At 38.9% G+C, this 23,386-nt stretch overlaps 1 protein-coding gene across 7 annotated transcripts in view; it reads left to right on the plus strand.

The window, feature by feature from the left end:
• Window positions 1–23,386, plus strand: part of KIDINS220 (kinase D interacting substrate 220) — a 158,712-nt gene that overhangs the window by 39,981 nt on the left and 95,345 nt on the right. For 6 of the 7 annotated variants that reach the window (XM_073336072.2, XM_073336073.2, XM_073336074.2 and 3 more), the window contains exons 10-20: window positions 2,336–2,434; window positions 3,225–3,323; window positions 6,205–6,382; window positions 7,137–7,301; window positions 8,594–8,773; window positions 10,588–10,753; window positions 11,989–12,140; window positions 17,142–17,431; window positions 19,853–19,993; window positions 20,511–20,754; window positions 20,940–21,028. In XM_073336072.2, coding sequence (XP_073192173.1) covers window positions 2,336–2,434; window positions 3,225–3,323; window positions 6,205–6,382; window positions 7,137–7,301; window positions 8,594–8,773; window positions 10,588–10,753; window positions 11,989–12,140; window positions 17,142–17,431; window positions 19,853–19,993; window positions 20,511–20,754; window positions 20,940–21,028 — 1,803 coding nt within the window. The remainder of the gene's footprint in view (window positions 1–2,335; window positions 2,435–3,224; window positions 3,324–6,204; window positions 6,383–7,136; window positions 7,302–8,593; window positions 8,774–10,587; window positions 10,754–11,988; window positions 12,141–17,141; window positions 17,432–19,852; window positions 19,994–20,510; window positions 20,755–20,939; window positions 21,029–23,386) is intronic. The other variant, XM_073336076.2, reaches the window with a different exon arrangement.

A 23,386-nucleotide genomic window follows, 5' to 3' on the forward strand; every position in this document is an offset into this window, starting at 1 on the left:
GGGGGTTGGACTAGATGACCTCCTGAGGTCCCTTCCAAGCCTGATATTCTATGATTCTATGATTCTGTGCAATGACCAAGAGAGAAGCCAAGCTGTCTCCCCCAGCAGCTATGAAAGGGGGAGGGTTTTTTTAGGCCTCCTTCCAGCATGCTGTCACTGGACCCTGCTTGTGAGTTCCATCTTTGTCATATCAGCTTTTGTCTACTACATGTCTGATAAATTTGGAGCCCTTCAATGTCCTCAGGATACTGGAATGGAAAAGGAAAACGTTCTTGTAGTTGCTTGGCTGCTACATTGAAAAGGGAAGGTTGGGTCACCACTGCTTGAGCTCCTTCCCCAAGTCTCTGTTTTTTACTTCTTCCTCACTGAATAGCTTCTGGGGAAGGTCAGAGCTTTTCCAAGCAACAGTGGGACAAAGCTGGCCTGATTTTCTGGTGTGAATTCTCTGCCAGTGAAAACAGACTAAAGCCAGATAATTTTTCATTGTACTGTAGCTTGCTAAGATTATAATGAACAGTAGAGATACTTCAGTAGTCTGTTGGCAGACTTAGACAACACTACATCGATTCATATATGGTTGAAGGGTTATCAGGTTATCTTCTCAGGCAAAAGAGCTAGAATATTATTTTTAAAGAAAATCTTTTGATTCTGTAAAAGTTGATGATCATTGCCTATAAAAGTTTCCTGCTTGTCCTTGGGGAGTAAACAAGTGGATTTTTTCCCCAAGCTCTGCTTGGGGAAATTGTGTGACTTGTAGACCAAGTTTTAAATCTAAATTTAAAAATGACTGTATTTTTTGGCTAAATATTTAAACCCCAGGCCATGCAAATAGGCCAAAGTTCTCCAGTGGGTCTGCCAGCACACTAAACAAAATGACTATGTACTTATAAGCTAACTCTCTAGTGGTGAGACGGTCCATTCTTTCTTGACCATAAATCTGGAACCCCTTGATCCTGCCTAAGCACAACATAGTCAGGTACTGAACTGATCACCAGAGCCAGTCTCTTATACTAGTACTAGTTCCAGTACTGTAGACTGTGAAGCATTTTCTTCTGGTCCTTTGTGCTGGCTCTAACTTCTACTGCCTTCCGTACATGCAAAGAAAGAGCTTGGAGACCTGTAAAACAAAGAGTAGCTTCTGCTACTAGAGGCTCTTGTGACAGGGAGAAGAAAAAGGAGCTGCGCCTCAGGCCTGGAGCTACTTTTGTGATTGGATGTATGAACCATCAACATGAGAGGAATTCCAACAGAAACAGTCCAGTTGGCTGGACACCATACCAATCCAAAAATATCTACAACTGGAAATCTACCACATGTATACAATGGCAAATGACATGATGGAACTCTGTATTGCAAGCCTTCATGTCTCTTCCCTGGCTCCCAATTCATGAACTACTTGCAAGCCCAGCAGATAGTTCCCCACTAGTGCCCTTCTTTGAACTTGAGAGTGAATGGGGAAAAAAAAACATACCTAGGGTGGGACAGGAAGTCGAACCCATGTCTTGGATCTGCTTGTACAGTCACCAAGGTGTCTGACCAAATTAGGATGGCCTGAAGGCTTTGTTGCATTGGCCAGCACAGTTCCCATCATTGCCCTGTGCACTACATCTTGGGTGGTACTCAGTCCTCATAGAGATGAATCATCCAATCAGATTGCCTTGCATGCTCGTCTCTCTGTAGGCTTCCTTTCTTCCCCCATTAATGTTACATAGTGTGTGAGAATTCCCCATTTGTCCCTGCCTACTGCTTCCAGCAAGCCAGTCCTGGGCGAAGGGATGGACTGAATTGTTCATTAGCTCTTGGCTGACTACATGTTCACAATTTATTTTTCATAGCTATCTAAAAACTCAGTACAAAGACCTCTGATCTTGCAAGTGAAGAAGATTTGGGCCTTTTCTATATTTGGATTGTAAAACCTATCTGAGAAAGCCTAGCAATCTGCAAGAAATGGTGTTGATTTTTCCATAGGTAGTAAATTTCCCTCTGAGTCATGACTGAAGCAATGCCCTAGTATGGTGTTAGGAATTGCTGTGTTGTTGGAAATGCCATCTTTTGGATTAACCAATTTATTTGAGCATAAGCTTTCGTGAGCATAAGCTTTCGTGTAAGGAGAGTGATCACTTTAGATAAGCTATTACCAGCAGGAGAGTGGGGTGGTGAAAGGAATTACATTCCTTGAAGTTTTAGTTGGATGTGGCAGTGTCCTCTGCCTTTCCTGAACTGTGATATAATTTTGCTGTTACTTTAAATAGTGATTATCCCATATGGTCTACAAAATGGATGCTGCTGGATGAAAAGTGCTATGTAAATCGAAAATGTTGTTTTTGTTTTGTAGGATAGCAAAACTGCTTTATATTGGGCTGTTGAAAAAGGAAATGCTACAATGGTGAGGGATATCTTGCAATGCAATCCTGATACTGAAATGTGTACAAAGGTAAGTGACTGGGATTGTAACCACAGATATGGTGTGTTCTTTTTTTGTCTTCCTCCTGAATGGATTTGAGACCATACCAGCAAATTCCAATTTCATTGGCAAGGCAGACAGTTCACTCTTACAATACTGGTTAATTTCAGCTTTATTTTTCTGTGCTATATAATAAGTGCTCTGTACCCTCTGTAGCCATGCCTTTTGCTGGTAGAAACCAATCACTGCTCAGTAAGAGCCATTCACGAGGGAAACTGAGAGACTCTTGTTGGTGATGCTGGTGTTGCTGAGGTAAAGTGAATGGCAGTGAATGTGGTGAGGGAGAAGGAGAGACTGTGCTAATAAGTAATAAACTTGAGCTCTGACAGTCAGTGATTGCATGTACAGGAATTGAAAAGAGAGAATACTATACATAGCAACGATTTAACTTTTTCCCCAAATGCATTGGTAGCCATATTATGGGAATTCCCCCCACACCCCTCCTTTAGACTGTTTATGAAAGCAACTGGCTTTGGACTGTGTAATAAAGTGGCTATAGAAAGGCATTTACATTGCTTATGATGAATGCCTTTGATCAGTTTACTCTGTTCTTGAACAATAAGTGCATTTTTAGGGGAAAAGTTGGGAAGCACTATTTTTTTATGTTGTGATGCTTCTAGAATGATAAAAGTGTCCTCTCTTAAAAGTAAAGAATTTAGTTTTTTAAAACATTCCCAATTATGGTTGCTCAAAAGGAATGATTTTGTATGGAGGTTTTTATATTTGTTTTTATAAGTTTTCTTCTATTTTTTACTTTTAGGATGGAGAAACACCTCTTATAAAAGCAACCAAGATGAGAAATATTGATATAGTAGAGCTTCTGCTGGATAAAGGAGCTAAGGTTTCTGCTATTGACAAGGTAAAGAATATTTGGTAACTGATTTATAACATGTCTAGTCATGTTAGTTTTGTACACAAGTTTGGTAGTGAATCGTGAGTGTTTTTTGAAGCCAGATAGAGCCCTGTCTTTTGGGAGCAATCCATGGACTTCTCCGTCCTATACCCTATATTTATTTTAGTTCTTACACTGTAGCCATCATCATGGTATCTTAAGCAACATGAGTTCTACCAATGGTTGGACTGCTGGTGTGCTGAGGCTACAGCCTATGATGCTGACCAGTAAGTTTTCATTGTTTTCTTTTAGTACTCTGTCTGTCTGTATCCGTCTATTGCCTCTTGTCTTGGACTGTAAGCTCTTTGTGGCAGGGGATTCTTGGTTTTCTCTTTGTACAGTGCCCAGCACAATGAGGTCCTGGTCTATGATTGGGCTCCTAGGCACTGTAGTAATAGCCCTCTCCCCCTGCAAACAGGTTTCTGTGTAGAGTCCATTCAAAATTAAAGGACCTGCTGGTAGATACCACATTGTTCAGCAGTTCAGAGTTTTTCCATGTTAATGGCCCTTGAGTGTTCTGTGTCAGCTTCTTTTACATAGTCTAAGGCAGAGTCTGTCCACTTGGTGTCAAGTCTGTGCTACAAAATGGATGCTCTGATCTACAGTGAAGGTTACAGTCATAAATAGGGTTGCTGCGAGGGCTCCCCGCCGTTCACTCTATCTCCCCTTCCTCTGTCGCTCGCTGTCTGCCCCCCCCATTTTCACTGGGCTGAGGCAGGGGTTTGGGGGTGCAAGGGGGATGAGGGCTCTGGCTGGGGGTGCGGGCTCTGGGGTGGGGCTGCAGATGAGGAGTTTGAGGTACAGGAGGGGGCTCCACGCTGGGGGGTGGTGGGGCTGAGGGGTTCGGAGTGTGGGAGGGGGTTCTGAGCTGGGGCAGGGGGTAGGGGTGCGGGAGGGAGGTTGGGGTGCGAGCTCCAGGAGCGAGTTTGGGTATGGGAGCGGGCTCTGGGTTGAGGCAGGGGGTTGCAGTGTGGGGGGGGGCTCTGGGCTAGGTGTGTGGGCTCCGGGGTAGGCCAGAAATGAGGGGTTGGAATGTGGGAGGGGGCTCCCGGCTGGTGCAAGGCAGGAGGGGTGTGAGGACTCCAGCTGGGGGTGTGGACTCTGATATGGGGCCAGGGGTGAGAGGTTTGCGGTGCAGGAGGGGGCTCTGGACTGGGGCTGAGGGGTTTGGAGTGCAGGGGGGTTCCGAGCTGGGGCAGGGGAGGGGATGTACAGGAGGGGATCAGGGGTGCAGGCTCCGGGTGGTAATTACCTCAGGCGGCTCCCGGAAGTGGTGGCATGTCCCTCCAGGCTGCTCCTAGACAGAGGCACGGCCAGGCGGTTCTGCGCGCTTTTCCCATCTGCAGGCGCCATCCCAGCCAATGGGAGCTGCAGAGCCAGTGCTCAGGGCAGGGGCAGCATGTAGAGCCCCCTGGCTGCCCCATGCCTAGGAGCCACAGGACATGTTGTTGCTTCCGGGAGCTGTTCGGAGCCCCGCTGCATCGCCAGCCGGACTTTTAGCGGCCCAGTTAGCGGTGCTGACTAGAACCGCCAGGGTCCCTTTGACCGGTCGAAAACCAGATGCCTGTCAACCCTAGTCATAAATGGAATTCACAAGACAAAATGCAGTTCATAAGTTGACACACATATTTCCTCAAGCAGTCACGTTATGTGTAAGTTGAGCTGATTATGCTTGATAAAAACACTAGAAAATAAAACCTTTATAGGTTCTGTCCATTAACATTCATACTCTCATAGTATTAATTTGTATTGTCTTCAGTGATATACAATACCAGAAAAAGTTAAATTTTACATTCATGCATAAGAAGGAATTTCACAAATACAATAAAACTTTCAAAAACAAGCAAGTTCCAATTGAGTAATTCTGCCAGGAGTACAAGTCTGGGCAAGCAATTCCAAAGAATCATAACACAACTTAACCCGAGGACCAATAGTGATGAGGTGGACAAAATAATGTGGCCAAATCTGTCTCCTTTCTCTCTGTTTAGATCAGTGTTGTTGTTTGGCACTCATATTTGGTTTTGATTGATACTCTAATAATAATTAAATAAGTGAGTCAAAGGACTAACATGACGTACTCTACTGCCCATAATAACCCCATAACCTTTTCTGTGTATTTCTTCTTGCTATTTTCTTCTTCCTTCCACTCCTGTCTTCATCTTTCTCTTTGTGTTGTCCATTTACATTGCAAGCTTTTTGGGGAGAGAGGCTTGTTTTATTTTACATCAGTAAAGCACTGAACACATTTTTGTGAGGTAAATAATAATAACAAAATTAATGTGGTATTGATTTGTTGTTTTGGGAAACTTTAAGACTGTGAAAATGCTTTCCTAGTTAAAGCTGTCAGTGTAACACAGTTTTATACAGCAGAAAATACCATAACCGGGTTTTAAGTGTCTGATGATACTAGTTTCACAGTGGTAGCTGTGTTAGTCTGTATCAGCAAAAACAACAAGGCGTCCTTGTGGCACCTTAGAGGCAGGACTCCTCGTTGTTTTTTTTTGATGTTACTAGAAGATAGATGTTAATAGCAACTTTTGGTTTCACGGGCCTTAAAATATGGAGAGAGACTACTTAAGATAGCTGCATTTTTTAAAATGTATTTTTTCTATTATTATCCTTCTCCCTTGCCTACATGTTGTTAACTTTTTGGTGAATTTCTTCAATGTTACATTAGGGAGCATGTGCCAGGGAGGGGTTTATGTCATTAAGATTCCTTTAAAATATATTTTGTTTCAGTGAACTACACCACAGTAATATTTTGGAATATGTACTACATTCAAAATCTCACTTTTCAAAATAAACACCCATGGCTATTACTAGAGTTTTTCACTTGATATAATTACAGAAAGGAGATACTCCGCTTCATATCGCCATTCGTGGAAGAAGCCGTAAACTTGCAGAACTGCTTTTAAGAAATCCAAAAGATGGCAGACTGCTTTATAGACCCAACAAAGCAGGAGAAACACCTTATAACATTGACTGTAGTCACCAGAAAAGTATTTTAACTCAGATATTTGGTGCCAGTAAGTGTGAACATTATTTGTCTTATCCTTAAGTATTGATATCTGCTTTTGAAAGGAATGGAGCTCCTACTAGGATTTAAAGGACTAAATAACTAGGTACATTAGAAGAATCTTCTAAGGCCATGTTTCTGCTTATCCCGTTGTGTGATGAAAATTGAGTGTAGTTTAGAAATGTGCATATTTAATATGGGGAAAGGTGGTGATCTGTAAAGAAAATTAGAGCTTCACAGGAATATAGTAGGAAAATCCATTATTCCAGAGCTCTAATACGGTTAGAATTAACCTTTTGTCATTTGTTTCTGAACAGGAAACTAATGTGAGATGTGAAAAGAAAAGGAGTACTTGTGGCATCTTAGAGATTAACCAATTTATTTGAGTATAAGCATAATTTATTTGAGATGTGTCGACAATGACTCCCTTGCATTTGGTTTTGGCTATATTTAGTCCTTGTTTTTGAGAGGAATTAATTTGCTTTAACTTGCTGTGACTGTGGGATATTGTTTGAGTCCTTGCATACTAAATGTTAATAGTTTTGACAACTGTACAGTTCCTATGAGCTGCATCCTATATTCTTACTATAGTGTGTATACACTTACAATTGAAATCCAGTTGAGCAAAAATATATAAACAAAAACAATGATTTTTTTGTTCTTCCATTGAATTACTTATTATACAAGTAAATTTGTCATGATTTCAAGTAATTGTATGAAATATATAATATGAAAAAACATAATGTATTATATTTACATTGCAGGACATTTATCTCCTACTGAAACTGATGGAGACATGCTGGGTTATGATCTCTATAGCAGTGCCTTGGCTGATATTCTCAGTGAGCCAACCATGCAGCCACCTATCTGTGTAGGGCTGTATGCCCAATGGGGAAGTGGGAAATCTTTTTTGCTCAAAAAACTGGAAGGTAACATTTGATTTTTAGCTTTTTCGTATGGTTAGATACATAGGTGTTTCTACACTGAGGTAGACCATCTAGTCCAATATCCTTTCTCTGGTTCGATAATATATAACTCTTCTCTGAAACTCCCCCCCCCTTCATATTGCACCCATCAATCAGGGAAAATATAAATCATGAGGATTGATAACCTTTAATTTAGCTAGTGCTGCTATAAATTTGTACATTTTATACAATGTCTAACCAGTTTTTAAATCTTGCTAACCTATTAGTCTGCAAGGCTTCCTGCGGCAGTGAATTCCCCCCATATGGTAATTCTGTTGCTTTGAAAGTATTTCATTTTGTTAGTTTGGAATTTTACTTTCAATTTTAAGTTAGTTTATCTTTGTATTATAGGAAAGGGTGAATACTGATGGCTATTTCTTTGAGATATTATTTGCTCTTTTTACATGTATCACCCATCTTGCTAGTTTATCTTTCAAAATTAAATTCTGGTATTTTAATTCTCTTATGTAAGTGTTCTTTGATTCTAGTCATTTGCGTTGCCATTTTCTGGACCTTTTTGTTTCAGAGGTTAACTTTTTGAGAGCACATAATCATGCTGACTGCAATATTTGAAGAGAAAATCACCATTAACTCATTTAATACCATTTAAACATTTTCCATGTATTCTCTATCCTCTTTGTAATGCATGTAAACTCTTATTTACTGCTGCTCATTGAGATTTCCAGGTTGACCCTGTAAATATTTGAGATGTTCCATCTAATTCATAAGTTAAAGTGTCACCTTACTTCTGAGATGTATTATAATGATCTCTCAATTTAATTCATCATCCCAGTGCCCAGGCACTCAAACTTACTCATATCTGCTTACAATTTTTATGGTTTGAATAACTTAAATAATTATTACTTGAGTGGATATATCCATTCACTCATCCACCTTATCATTCCCATCATAAATAAAAGTAATGTACGTTATTGGTGCTAATATCTACCCTAAGTTAACTTTTCTATTTGGAGAACTTCTGTTTATTCTCAATCTTTGTTAGCTGTTCCTCAGTCATTTTTTAATTTATGCCACAATTTTTTTACCTCTCACTCCATGGATACTAAATATGTGTTGCAGGAATTCTCATTTGTATGAACTTAAACTGAAAACCAGAAATAAATACATAATATAATGGCTTTTATACTATGATGGTTATTATCAAGGTTCTAACACAATTGGTTTGCAGGAATTTATTTTTTGTCATAAAAATATACAACTAAGGTTGACTTTTCTGTATGCTTTTTCTGTTCTAGATGAAATGAAAACTTTTGCAGGACAGCAGATTGAACCGCTGTTCCAGTTCTCTTGGCTTATTGTATTCCTTACGGTCTTGCTGTGTGGAGGGCTGGGTTTATTGCTTGCTTTCACAGTGGACACAATGCTCGGAATAGCTGTGGCACTGAGCTTATTAGCAGTTCTATACATATTCTTTAGTAAGTTTGTTTTCACTTCATATAAAACATACTGGTTCTGTCTATTTTTAGAGTTCAGTATTTATTCATAAGCAAATGCTGTGCTTCTGAAAAAAGTCAAGTCATTTTGCAAAAAATACAAAGAAAACTATTTTCATTGTTTTTAATAATAAACATTGGAGAATAAACTTAGTAAGAACAGCAAAATAATGCATTTGACTTCATTAATATGAGTTAGAACAATAGCTGTTAAGTAAAAATTCATTGACTCAACTCCTATATCTTAATTTTATGTCACTTCAGTTCTGGAACTGAATATTTTTAACAGAAGTTCTTAATATTCAGGCAATAGCAAGGTTTTAAAAGTGTAGGGCTCAGTTTTAAAAATGAACACATACTACTTCAAATGATTGAAAGGATGTGATTAAAATTGCAGAAATATTTAAAAGCAGTTGGAAAAATATATTAAGATGGAGTTAAGATATATATCAAATTAACGATAAAATATTATATAAAATGTAATTGTCACCAAAACTGGCATTGCAAATCCAGGAAATTCAGAGATAAATTAAACTGAAAAGATGCCCATATGTGGTAAAGTGCAGAAACGCTCAGTTTAAGTCTCCAGAATACCTGTAACTCTGCTTCATAGTGATGTCATGATGGGGGCAAGGAGGATTAAAAATAATTATTTTTTAAAATTGGCTTTAAATTAATTTGATAACAGACATTAATATGCCGTAAACATAATTGTATGATTATTGCTTGCTATCACTATAGGACTGAATTAAGGTTGCATCTGTGGAACAGCACAAAGCAGCTGGAGTATACTGGTGAATCTTACTCTTAATTTGCTAGCATGAAGCCACAGAACTTCTAAGAGCAGTAATAGTTGGGGCCAGTCTAGTGATATCTGGCAGCTAAGTAATCTATGAATGAGAACTCATGACATACATTCACTTTCACTCTACTAACTCATATCAATTAATTGAATTACAGCATGCACATTAACTGGAGAGGAAAGATGGTGATTGGTTGAGTTACTGCAGATGTCATAATTACCCCATATAAGTTACCTGAGCTACTGGCCTGGACCTGTTTTAGTCTATAACTCTAACAGATTCAACTGTTAGCAGCATAACTTTATTGCAATCTGATTTTTTCAAACATAGACAATACATAAGATTTCAATGATTTTTAACTAGTTTAAAGAGTATGTTTTCGTAACTGTCCATTATTAAGAAAAAGAATGGTTTGATGCTCAATTTCTTCAGGGACCCATTTTTGGTTTGTTTTAACTTAAATTAGAGTATTTACTTAACTATGGAGTCATGACTAGCATTTCCATAATAAAATATGAGGAGCAGTTTCTTATTGGCTTTCTTTCCAAGCTCTGAGTTTGACACTCTGTGTATGTACAGATCCCTTTGCATACCTGACAGTGTTCTCAAAGCCACCTTTGTTTTCTTGCTTTAAAATCCCATCTCAGTCATGATAGTTACATTGCAGCTACTATTCTTGTGATCAAACAAGACTGGATAGGGCCAACTTTAGAACCCAGAAATGCAGGTTTTCATTTGGTCAAGGGACCACTGTTGCATGTAACAAGGCCATTATACTTCTGTGGCTTCAGCTAACTGCTTCCACAACACTTAGTTCAGGCCACAAGTGTGGAACTGGGTGTGAATAGAGGCTAATTCTTTCTTTTTCATGACAATTCCAAGAACTACAACAAAGCCACTTGGCATCATTTGTTCTGCAAGTATTAAGGTCCTATCTGTTCAGACTTTCATGACTTTTTTATATTGAGATGTTAAGAAAGTATTTTATTACAGCTGTGATTTACTTTGGTGGCCGAAGAGAAGGAGAAAGCTGGAACTGGGCCTGGGTATTAAGTACAAGGTTGGCAAGACATATTGGGTACTTGGAGCTACTTCTCAAACTGATGTTTGTGAACCCACCAGAATTACCAGAGCAAACCACTAAAGCTTTACCTGTCAGGTTAGAGTTATTTCATATGTACTTTTCTCTCTCTTTCCTACGTAATTCAGCTTCATGTTGGTAACAATCTATAAACTGTACAGTGAAGTAGGAATCTAACAGGATTAAGTATGTGTAGTTTACTCTCCTTCAAATAACTCTTTATGCTGTAGTAAGAAAAAGAGAGTAATTATAGATCAAGATAGTTTGAAGAAAATAATATTGGTTACCAAGATAACCATGCAAGATTTGTTCATATTAAAAATCACTTGAAATATGCAACAGATGCATATTTTATGATATTTTAAGTACTGTGTATGTTTTTAATAATCATCACATTCTAATGAATAGTATTTGTATTTCTAGAATGATACCAAATATTAACCCTAACTTTTATGATTGCCGGTAGAGTCCCTTATGCTGTACTGAGGAGCTAATAATATTACTTTATGCTACATCTCAATTTGTATACTGCAATTTAACTAGCAATAAAATTTAGGTTAAAATTGTAGTGTTATAGTTTGGAGTTATGATTTAGTTTTATTCTTCCTTTTCCTCATGTAGATTAGTAAATCTCAACATAAAATAGCTGCCCTATCACTAGTGCATGTATAGATTAAGTCTAGTAAAATTTCAAGTAGTCACAGCATGACCATGTACTACTTAAAATTATGTATATACTTTTCAATATATTTACATCAGAAAGGCTGATATGGATCCTTTGTTGTTCATTAGTTATGCATTTTTCTATCTTTGGTTACTAGTGCAGTCTGATGCTGTACATATATCAATTAGAATTTTACTTTCATGCCTTTTAATTCACCATAAAACTGCTGACATACTGGTATTGTATTGTCTTGTTTTTGTATTTTTTATCCTGGGTACATATGAGAGAATCCTGCACAATGTTGTTGATGGATTAGTCTTTGTTTTTTGTGGATTGTGATAATTAAAATTTTGTCTTTTATATTTGCACTCTGAGAGACTGCAAGACAAGTATTTCAATAAATCAAATGCTAAAATAAGACAGGGATGGAGGCAAAGGAAAGCTTGAAAATGGGGGAGAAGGAGGCAGGGAAAAGAGACTAAATTGCTACAAGAGCAGTGGTATACCTTAAAGAAATTCTTATTGAAATGTTCATTCTGCCACATTTGAAAGGGTACCTTTCTGTTGTAGGGGAAAAGGAAGGTTTTATTTTCACTAGCCAAAAAGGACTTCTACATACAAGATACATCTTCTTTTTGTGTCACTTCAGATTTCTGTTTACTGACTACAATAGACTGTCCAGTGTAGGTGGTGAAACTTCAATGGCTGAGATGATTGCTACCCTCTCTGATGCATGTGAAAGGGAGTTTGGTTTCTTAGCAACAAGACTTTTTCGAGTATTCAAGACAGAAGATACACAAGGTATTTATTACTCAAATGACTTTTCTGATTTTTCCGTTTGACTGCAGTTGTAAAGTGTTCTGTTTTTTCACATCAGTACATTGTTTATGTTTAAACTGTAAGTTTTTGATATGTAGAAGATAGACTACTGCTGTAATTGTACCCTTTCCATTCACCTTGGAAAAATAAGCTGAGAAACCGTAGTTTTTTATGTAGAAAGATTATAGAAAAACAATTAGCTGAAAGCAAAAGGTATTCTTGAGCATAGTTGAGAATTTTTCATGAATATAGAGCTCGTTAGAGGTTGCAATTATTTTCCTTGCCATTTAAATCACCTCCTTTTTGACACGTGCAAAGCAAAGAGCATTGGAGAGATGGGTTAACAGCAACCAGTGTTGCTCAGCAAATAGGCCTCTGCATTCTATATCAGTTGTAGATTTTTCAGGATTTGTGACTTTATTTGTGGGAATAACGAATTGACAAAACTGAGCTTAGAAGACCCAAAAGCACATATTGTAGAATCATAGGACTGGAAGGGACCTTGAGAGATCATCTAGTCCAGTCCCCTGCACTCATTGCACGATTAAGTATTATCTAGACCATCCCTGACAGGTGTTCGTCTAACATGCTCTTAAAAATCTCCAATGATGAAGGTTCCACAACCGTCCTAGGCAATTAATTCCAATGCTTAACCACTGTGACAGTTAGGAAGTTTTTTCTACCTAAACCTCCCTTGCTGCAATTTAAGCCCATTGCTTCTTGTCTTATCCTCAGAGGTTAAGAAGAACAATTTTTCTTCTTCTTCCTTGTAACAACCTTTAATATACTTGAAAACTGGTATCCTATCCTCTGTCTTCTCTTTTCCAGACTAAACAAACCCAATTTTTTCAATCTTCCCTCATAGGTCATGTTTTCTAGACCTTTAATCATTATTGTTGCTCTTCTCTGGACTTTCTCCAATTAGTCCATATCTTTCCTGAAATGTGGCACCCAGAACTAGACACAATAATCCAGTTGAGGCCTAATCTGCATGCAGTAGAGCAGAAGAATTACTACTTACCTTGCTTACGACACTCCTGCTAATACATCTGTAACCGTGCCTGAGTGTGTCACAACTGAGGATGCCAAATTCAGGACGAACTGCTGAGAAATTGGGAAAACACAACCCAAAACTGGTGCTTATTCTTTTATAAGATATACCAAACCAGCCACAAAAGTAAACTCCTGTTTCGCCATGCTGGCTAACAAGAAAACATAAAGGCAGGCATTCCAGTTCTTATATCACCACTAGAAACACTGGATTCAGAGATGAGTGGTTCTTTACAACCAGTCTCATCAAATAATAGGTTCTTCTGATCCCAAAGGACCAGCCGCACACCCAGGTCAGTATATAACTTAGATATTACCCAAAAATCATGCTGATGCCAGACCTTTAGTATCTAAAATCTAAAGGTTTATTCATAAAAAGAAAGAAAGGTGAGAGTTAAAATTGGTTAAAGGAATCAATTACATACAGTAATGGCAAAGTTCTTGGTTCAGGCTTGTAGCAGTGATGGAATAAACTGCTGGCTTAAGTCAAGTCTCTGGAGTACATCCACAGCTTGGATGGGTCATTCAGTCCATTGTTCAGAGCTTCCGTTTGTAGCAAAGTTCCTCCAGAGGTAAGAAGCAGGATTGAAGACAAAGTGGAGGTGTTTCCAGAGCCTTTTATAGATTTTGCCATGTGGAGGGCATCCCATTGTGGAAAATTACAGCAACAAGATGGAGTTTGGAGTCACATGGGTAAGTCACATGTTCATGCTCAATTTCCCTCAGTCACTGCAGGAAGCCATTACCTACATTCCAGACAGCATGTTTACATGACAGTCCACTCAGTGAAGATGGGCGTCTCCCATGGTCCATATTCAACCAAGTGTTTTCTTCATGAGCCACTTAATTCAAATAGTCCCTCCAAGATGTGCTGGGCGTTACCCCAGGAGCAAACATTTGAAATCCAAGTATAGAGCCAATACTTATAACTTCAAATACAAAAATGATACATGCATACAGATAGGATAATCATAACCTTTTCATAGACACCTCACTTGATGATCGTTGTACAAGATTTGCTGCAAATATATGAGTGGTTGCAACAATGATCTGTATGGTCACAGTTTAATCAGATAACATCACAACATCTCAGAATGACGATAGCTTTTTTTGGAACAGTGTTACAGTATTGACTCATATTTAGCTTGTGATCCACTATGACCTCCAGATCCCTTTCCACAGTATTCCTTCTTAGGCAGTCATTTCCCATTTTGTATGTGTGTGACTGATTGTTCCTTCCTAAATGGAGTACTTCACATTTGTCCTAATTGAATTTCATCTTATTCACTTCAGACCATTTCTCCAGTTTGTCCAGATCATTTTAATTTTAATCCTATCCTCCAAAGCACATGCAACCCCTCCCAGCTTGGTATTGTCCGCAAACTTATTTTTATAAGAGCGCTCTCTATGCCATTATCTAAATCATTGATGAAGATATTGAACAGAACCAGATCCCAGAACTGATCCCTGCGGGACCCCACTCGTTATGCCCTTCCAACTCTATCACTGTGACCAACTCTGTGACAGAAGTAGGGCAGAATCTTCTGGCTGACCACAAATGGAAAAGGGTGGACTCTTCTCACCCATAGATATTTGTACTTCCAGTAGCAGTGAGGAGTTCAAAAGCATTCCAAGGCTGCTGACTGACTTGACAGTCAGAGGGAAGACATTCTCAACAAAATGGGATGTTGTAGGGAAGATGAGTTCTTCAAAGCACTTCTCAATTCACTCAAATATTTCCTCCATCTTGCCTGAGTTCAGCTTCAGCCAACTGCTCTTCAGCTAGCTGCACCTGCTGCTTTTGGCCAGGCATTGAGGAAGCTGGTATGTGATGCTGTTTCGTTGATGATAAAGATGATGTGGTGGGTGTAATCTGTGTACGGCCGGCACTCCAGCCATGCTGTTTATTCCACTTTACACAGTGGCTTCATATAGGTACTGAATGTGATAGGCAGAGGGTTAAGCCTTGAGAAACACCACAGGTGAGGGCTCTGGAGATTGAAGAAGTAATTGCTCGTTGTTACCCACTGGGTTTGGTTTGAGAGAAAGGAGAAGGAATTTCATTTCATCCCTGCAAGCTCTCAGGCATCAAACAGGAGTATGCAATCGGTGTTAAATGCAGTCAGGAGAATCAGCAGGAGTGCAAATATTACATCACTTGTCCACGGCAAAAGAATAATCCATCAACAAAAACAGTTATTTTTTCTGTTCCATGCCCCTCCCCTTACTGACAGGGATGTAGGATACTAGCACTTGTCAAATGAAGTTGGAGACATTTTTGCTGGCTTCTTGATCATCTTAGTCAGAAGTGGAAAGTTTCCTACTTCACAGGAGGAATCATCTGTTAGTAGAAGGTCCTAGATGTTCTTGACTCTTTTTCACTAGGTAGTAGGGCATGGATAAAAAAAATCACAGATTGTAGCTTAGATGGTCACTTCATACTTCTGAGACTTCTTTTTGTATTAGTAGTTGAATATCTGTCAGTTTTGAACTTAAAACCAGGTAGTTAGCAATCTAATTTGTTTGTACACATGAAAATTTTGCAAACTGATCCCACAAAAGGGAAGGGAGGGTTTGGAAAATTTAATCCAATAATATTTAGGTATATATTTTGTGACAAAGCTCTGTCCTTGCCTCTGTGGGTCCCACGTTTCCTGGTGGATTTCGCTAGCCTCAGAGGCTCACTGTGACCCTCCACATAATCCTTCTTTCTCTAGAGACAAGGGTCACAGTCTACTGAGCCATTTTCATCATAAGCCGGCAAGGGAGGTGAGGAGAAGTTATCCTTCCTTGCACAGTCTCTGTTGTCTCCCAGTCTCAGTGACTAATCAGGGGGCAAAGGTGTGTGTGTGTGTGTGGGGGGGGGGGGAGCCCGGGCCTACCCTCTACTCCGGGCTCCAGACCAGGGACCCTAATAGTATCAGCTATGGTAGCTGACCTTTTAGAAACATGTCATGTACAATTCCCTGGGCTACTTCCTCAAGCTCCACTTCACCCTTCCCTCAGGGCCTCCTTCCTTGTGCCTGATATGGTGTGTACTACTCCACCTCTCCAACAGCGCAACTTCCTTCCACAGCTCCTGACATGCACCCCACCTGGCTGACTAGGAGGCTTTTAACTAGTTTCAGCCAGCCCCTGATTGTCTTCAGGTGTCCCAATCAACCTAGCATTCTCCTTGCCTTCTGGAAAGTTCTTAATTGGCCCCAGGTGTCTTAATTGACCTGGAGCAGCTTCCATTTCACTTAACCTGGTACCAGGGATTTGTTTAGCCTGGAGCTAATATAGCTATCTCCCACGGCTTTTCTATAGCCATCTGTCCTTGCCCTGTCACAATTCACATTCACTCACCCTGCAAGCTTTGAGCAAACAGTTGCCAGTGCTTAATAAATAATCATAATGAATAATAAACTGCTGAGATTAAATCTTAATGAAAACCAAAATAGTTTTTTCAGCCCTCGTCCTATGAAAATAAAAAAAGTGAAAGGGAGGGAGTTTGTGCATGGATAGTGTAAATCAGATGACAGAAATAGACTTCAGAACAAGAAATTTTTATAAATCTATGCCCTTATCCTGCAGCGATCCTATTTCTCCTCTGCCATAGAGGTAGTGTTGTCAGACTTTGCAGAACTCGTGAATGCAGACTGCCTCTGCTTCACACATGAGCCCAGGACTTTTCACTGAGAAGCTATCAGCCTGTTTCACAGCGAAGACTACCCGCATACAGGATGGGTCTCTTCGACAAGAGAAACTGCAAACTGAAGACTGGATTGGTACCCCAACATCCTCTTAGCAAGAATTTGGCCAAACTTAGCCCACCATTTTTAGACTGTTATAATCCTATACAGAGTTTACAAACTTGAGCATTTTTATATTAAATTGGATAGAAAATTTAGAGATGCATGCAACATCCAATGACTATTTTATGTTTTATAGGTAAAAAGAAATGGAAGAAAACCTGCTGTCTCCCATCCTTCGTTATCTTTCTCTTCATACTTGGTTGCGTTATTGCTGGGATCACACTGCTGGTCATTTTTAATGTGGATCCAAAGAACATGACGGTGAATGCTATTCTGATATCGGTTGCATGTGTTGTTGGTTTGGCCTTTATCTTGAACTGTCGTACATGGTGGCAAGTGTTGGACTCAGTCTTAAATTCCCAGAGAAAACGTCTTCATAATGCTGCTTCCAAGCTTCACAAACTGAAAAGTGAAGGGTTCATGAAGGTAAGGATCGATATTATGAATCATTCATTAACACAAAGAAGTATAATAATCCTCTTACTATAGAATGTCATCCATCTGATCAAACCAAACCTCTCAAACATTAGAACAAGTTTTCAAATAAATGAAAATTGCTGTCATCTGAAAATTATATTCAGTGCATATGATCTGTCTGTTCAACCAAGGATTACTTGATTGGCTAAACACATTTTCAGTTTACAATTTTACTTTGTTGTAGAAAGACACAATACTCTAGACAATAAATTATCTAAATGACCTTGTAAAGGGGTCCCACTCACCACAGGGTGCTCCTCATTGTGGTTGGGTCTGGGAATTAGATCTCGCGTCTTCTGGCAAACCCTTCATTGGTTGTTTGCACTGTGGCCCCTCTTTCTCTTGGGCCTCAGGGTGCTCTGTCTTTGTGAGTTGACACTCCAGTCATATCACTGTATAGTGTCCTCCTCTCAAGGGTAGCAAAGTCCCGCCGGACAAGCTGTCTGGATGCTGCCTCAAAAGGTCTTCCATTTCATGTCTCCAGTGCTGTGCCACTTTCCCAGTGGCTGATAGGGGAATGTGGGTCCATCCACTACTCCAGGTTCCAGTTCAGGAACCCTATGACTAGCAATTCAGGTCTGCTCAGACTTGCACCCTGTTGCTGTTTCCCTGGGCCATTTCCTACTCTACCTCTCCATCTCCTTGGCTTTCTCTGGGTTTACCACTGGACATTTCTCTGCTCCCTGTGGTTGCTTCACCTGTCTCAACCTCTTGCCAGACTCCCCCTTCCAGGGCAGGACCCCAGGGCTTATTCTTCTCCTGGGTCTCCTTTTTGTTTCTGGACAAGTTTCTTTCTCTCTAGGGAGTGACTGCAGACCTCCTCCTGGCAGCCCCCTCCTGCTCTCACTTCCTGGCTTTATACTCCTATCCTGCCTCCTCCCCCAGCTGCGCTTCTTCTACCACTAGGCCTTGTCAATCCGTCGTTCCCCTCCAGGTGCAACATGTGATGTTAATTGGCCACTCCTGGCCCACATTAGCCTGCTCAGGGCATGTGTGCGTTGGGCACCCCATCATAGGACCTGCAGTAATGTGATAAAAGCAATTGCTTCAAGTACTGTTAAGATTCAATATAATCATAGAAACTTTACCACAAAGTTAATAAAGAATAAATTACTTTGAGCATTGTCAGTCATTTGTCATACATAGTATCTTTGGTTAAGAAAAGAATGAAGCCAATGGTAGAGTGACTTAATTTTTAAGAGCCAGTTAAACACTTGGTAGCAAAAGTGATAGCATTTACTGGTGTTGCTACTGTTTATGGAGAAGCCCGGTGGGGACTCCATAGTTATGGTTGCATTCTAAAATGTGATTAAAATGGGGTTTAAATTCCTGTTTGGCCACTTTTTTCAAAGAGGAAAATCAGTGTTAAATTTCTCAGAGGGTTATATTTTTATATCCTTTGAATTTTTATATAGTTTTTGTTTAGTTTTTCTTAAATTTTTAAGAAGTCTTTGAAATTAGGCACTGGCTAAAATTTGTTCATGACTGTCTCTTTTCCTTGATCAAAACTTACGTGCTCTGCACCTAAACTTGTTTGCTTGGGGCTGGATTCTCATGAAATCTTGTCTGTCCGATTTAAGTTAGGAGCTACACAGTTCCATCATATTTATCTTACAGTGGAGAATGTTCCATGCACAGCTATTTATGAAGAAAATCATTTCCATCAGGAACGGCACTTGCATCCTTTTGTCCCGCAGTCCACGCCCACTTAAACTTTAAAAAGAACACTAAAAAATTTACTTACAATATTTATTGTGAAGCGTTCTACACAAAGCTACAAAAGATATTCAAACAGGAAGGCAGATAGCGTAAATTTTATGCAAAGATTTTCCTTAAGTAATACTTCTATTTAACTGGAGAAATTAGAAGAAGCTACAGATGTTTTGAACTCTTTTGACTCACTCTTGAAATGCTGAGTTACTGTAAATGTGTATTAATTTATCACTGTTAAATGAAGCTAGTATTGTATTAACTTATGACAGTCTGTGACCAGACCAAAACTACAGAAACTAAAAATATTCATCCTTTCAGAACAGCCCTCTTAAACTTTCTTTAAGGAAGAAAAAAATCCCATTTCAAATGAATAACTGTGTTTTCATGGTTATTTAACTGATTTCTTTTTTAATTCCATTGTATTTATCTTTTCCCCTTTCAGTAATTAAAGTATTAGTTAATAATATTAAAATATTGTTGGGATAGATAGATAATTTTTAAAAGGAATGACATTTTAAAAAATATATAAAACTTCATTAAAACTAGAATTGTGCTTAGAAAGCCTTTGCCCCAAATCTAAAATAGGTCCCATATTTCCACTAAATAGCTTCTATTCTTTCTTTTAATTTTTAAAGTTTCTTTTTTTAACTTTTGTAGGTTCTGAAGTGTGAAGTGGAACTGATGGCCAAAATGGCAAAAACTATTGATAGCTTCACTCAGAATCAGACAAGACTTGTCGTAATTATAGATGGATTGGATGCTTGTGAACAAGACAAAGTTCTACAGATGCTTGACACAGTGAGTTATTTTGCAGAGATGATTTTTGCCTACCTCCTAGGGAACAGATCCTCAGCTTGTGTAAATTGTCCTAGCTCCAACAGAACCTGTAACTGTTTACACCAGTGAAGGATCTGCTCCCAGAAGTGTTGAGAATAACTCTTTAATGAATAAGTGCTTTGAGATCTAAGGCGCTATGAATAAGTGTAATCTTGAGCTTAGTTTTTTTGGTTTAAGAGTTTTTTCAAACTTCTCAACTAAAATTTATATAAATTAAAAGGATATTTTAGCTGACAAATTTTCAGGTGTTACGAATTTGGTATGAATTTGTAGTGGTATATCAAGCATATTATTTTCATGGTACTATTTAATATAATTACTTCTGACAGTAAATGTAGTAGAAAAAATATGTTGTGTTCCATATAGTTTGTCAATTGAACTCATCAAAACAAAATAAATATAAAATTTTAACTATAAGAATGTTTAATGGCACATAGTAAAAAAACAATTTACAATCTACCTTTTTTTCTGATTGCAGGTACGAGTCCTGTTTTCAAAAGGCCCATTTATTGCCATTTTTGCAAGTGACCCACATATTATTATAAAGGCAATTAACCAGAACCTCAATAGTGTGTTACGTGATTCGAACATAAATGGACATGATTACATGAGAAATATTGTCCATTTGCCTGTCTTTCTTAACAGTCGTGGGCTCAGTAGTGCAAAAAAGCTGATGGTAGCTTCAACTACCAATGGAGATATTCCATATACAGATACTTCAGGTAAATTTATAATGCAAGGAGACTATAACAAGGTTATAAAATAAGTAATCTTGAAACCATTAATCCTTAGCTTTTTAATAACATCTTGTGCAAATATTTGGTAACTTCAGACATTTTACAGTTGGAATAAGCAGATGAAATGGAAGAGTGAAATGTATTTTAATGGGGAAAATGTCATTCTTTAGGAATACATGAAGAAGTTGACAGAAGAGTTTCTCAGAACAGCCTTGGAGAGATGACCAAACTTGGCAGCAAAACTGCTCTTAATAGACGGGTGAGAAAGATAGCAACATAAAAGAAGAGAGATTTATAATATGTATCTATTTTTGATTTAATTATGGTAATTCAAAATAATTTTATCACAATATCACCTTCAAAGGCACATCAAACCATCTCCTTGAAATCAACAAAAATCATCCATTAATAAAAAGTCTGACTTGAAGATCAGCAAACTTAGGCTTGGGCAGAGCAGCTGAGAAGCACATTTCAGAGTCTATCCAATTATGGAGACAGCTATTCCACAAACATTTAAATTAGGGCTGTCAGGCGATTAATCACACTGTTAAACAATAATAGAATACCATTTATTTAAATATTTTTGGATGTTTTCTACATTTTCAAATATATTGATTTCAGTTACAACACAGAATACAAAGTGTACAATGCTCACTTTATATTTATTTTTGTTTATAAGCATTTGCACTGTAAAAGAACAAAAGAAATAGTAATTTTCAGTTCACCTAATAGAAGTTCTGTAGCGCAGTCTCTTTATCATGAAAGTAGAATTTACAAATGTAGAATTATGTAAAAAAAAAAAACAACTTCATTAAAAAATAAAACAATGTAAAACTTTAGAGCCTGCAAGTCCACTCGGTCCTACTTCTTGTTCAGCCAATCGCTCAGACAAACCAGTTTGTTTACATTTGCAGGAGATAATGCTGCCTGCTTCTTGTTTACAATGTCACCTGAAAGTAAGAACAGGTGTTCTCATGGCACTGTTGTAGCCAGCGTCACAAGATATTTACGTGCCAGACGCGTTAACAAAAAAAAAAAAATCCACATTTGTAAATTGCACTTTCACGAAGATTACACTGCAGTACTTGTATGAAGTGAATTGAAAAATACAATTTCTTTTGTTTATCATTTTTACAGTGCAAATATTTGTAATAAAAAATAATACACACTGATTTCAATTACAACACAGAATACAATATATATGAAAATGTAGAAAAACATCCCAAAATATTTATAAATTTCAATTGGTAGTCTATTATTTAACAGTGCAATTAAAACTGCGATTAATCACAATTAATTTTTTTGAGTTAATCGTGTGAGTTAACTGTGATTAATCGACAGCCCTAATTTAAATCTAGGGGCTGTTAGCTGGAGTGCCTCAAGCTAATCTCAAATGCTAGGATGAGACACAAGAAGAAAGGTAATAATTTTTAAGTAACTCAGACCTAGATCCATATTTGACTTTGTAGATCCCTCTTTGTAGCCTAACCTTTCATTGTCACTGGTTGGTGCTTCAGAAGCAGGACTCTATCAAGAAGAGTAGCCTGGAACAATGTAGATGCACAGCTTTGATTTCTCTACTTGTTATTCTGTGCAGAGCTTCTCTGTAGTCTCTGCACTTCTGGACAAGGAGAATTAATGTTATAATCTGTACACCCAGTAGTAGAAATAAACAGCTTCTGTAAAGCTGGTTCTTCTTTGAATAGTGTCCCTATGGGTGCACCACTGTAGGAGTGCTTGTGTCCCTGCATTTGATTTAGTTAGTGTTGGTCCTGCTTTGAGCAGGGGTTTGGACTAGATGACCTCCTGAGATCTCTTCCAACCCTAATATTCTATGATTCTATGATTGCTGATTGGAGAACTTTGGTAGCAGTGTCCATTAGGACCGCACATGTGCTGACTCTCCTTGTGCCCCGCCTTGAGGCTGCCCCTCCTCAGTTCCTTTTCAACTGCCCCTGGCTAGAGTAAGCAGTCTGTTTGCGACCATTTGCTGCTTTAACATTTCTGTAGTTAGTCTCCCCGGTGTTAGCTATAGTTTTTTTCTCTTTATTTTTTCTTCCCGAACGAAAACAAAAGAAACAAGATTTTATTTCCTCCCCTTTTTTTCTGGAGGATCCTTCTCCCAACGGGGTATGTCTGGTTCACCAGGCTTCGAGAAGTGCTTCTCCTGCAAAGAGGCCAGCCCTTTCGCAGACAAGCAGTCCTGGTGCATATGCTGCTTTGGGGAAGGCCACATCCCACAGAAATGTGGTCTCTGCAAGCAACTCAGACCCAGGTCTTGAAAGGACAGGATGTTGAGACAAAAGATCATCTTCATGGAAGCAGCCCTCCAACCTCACCTCAGACCTGTGCTGAGAGTCGCCTGGAAAACGTGAGTCTTCCCCACAGCGCTCAACATCCAAGGACCGTGAGTCTAAGAAAGCAGCCCCAGACCCCTCTCATAAGTCATCAAAAAAGAGAGTGGGAAGTCTCCAGATTGAGCCCCGAGCCAGCCATAAAAAATCTCCAGCATGCTTGGTACCATTAACACCAAGACGATCCCAGCATCCATGGCTCATGAAAATCTGGAGTGGCAGGTACCGTTTACGCTCCTAAAGATCCGATGGGCACAGGCACC

This window comes from Lepidochelys kempii, chromosome 3 (assembly GCF_965140285.1).
Source record: "Lepidochelys kempii isolate rLepKem1 chromosome 3, rLepKem1.hap1, whole genome shotgun sequence".
In the NCBI taxonomy this organism is placed as follows: Eukaryota; Metazoa; Chordata; order Testudines; family Cheloniidae; genus Lepidochelys; species Lepidochelys kempii.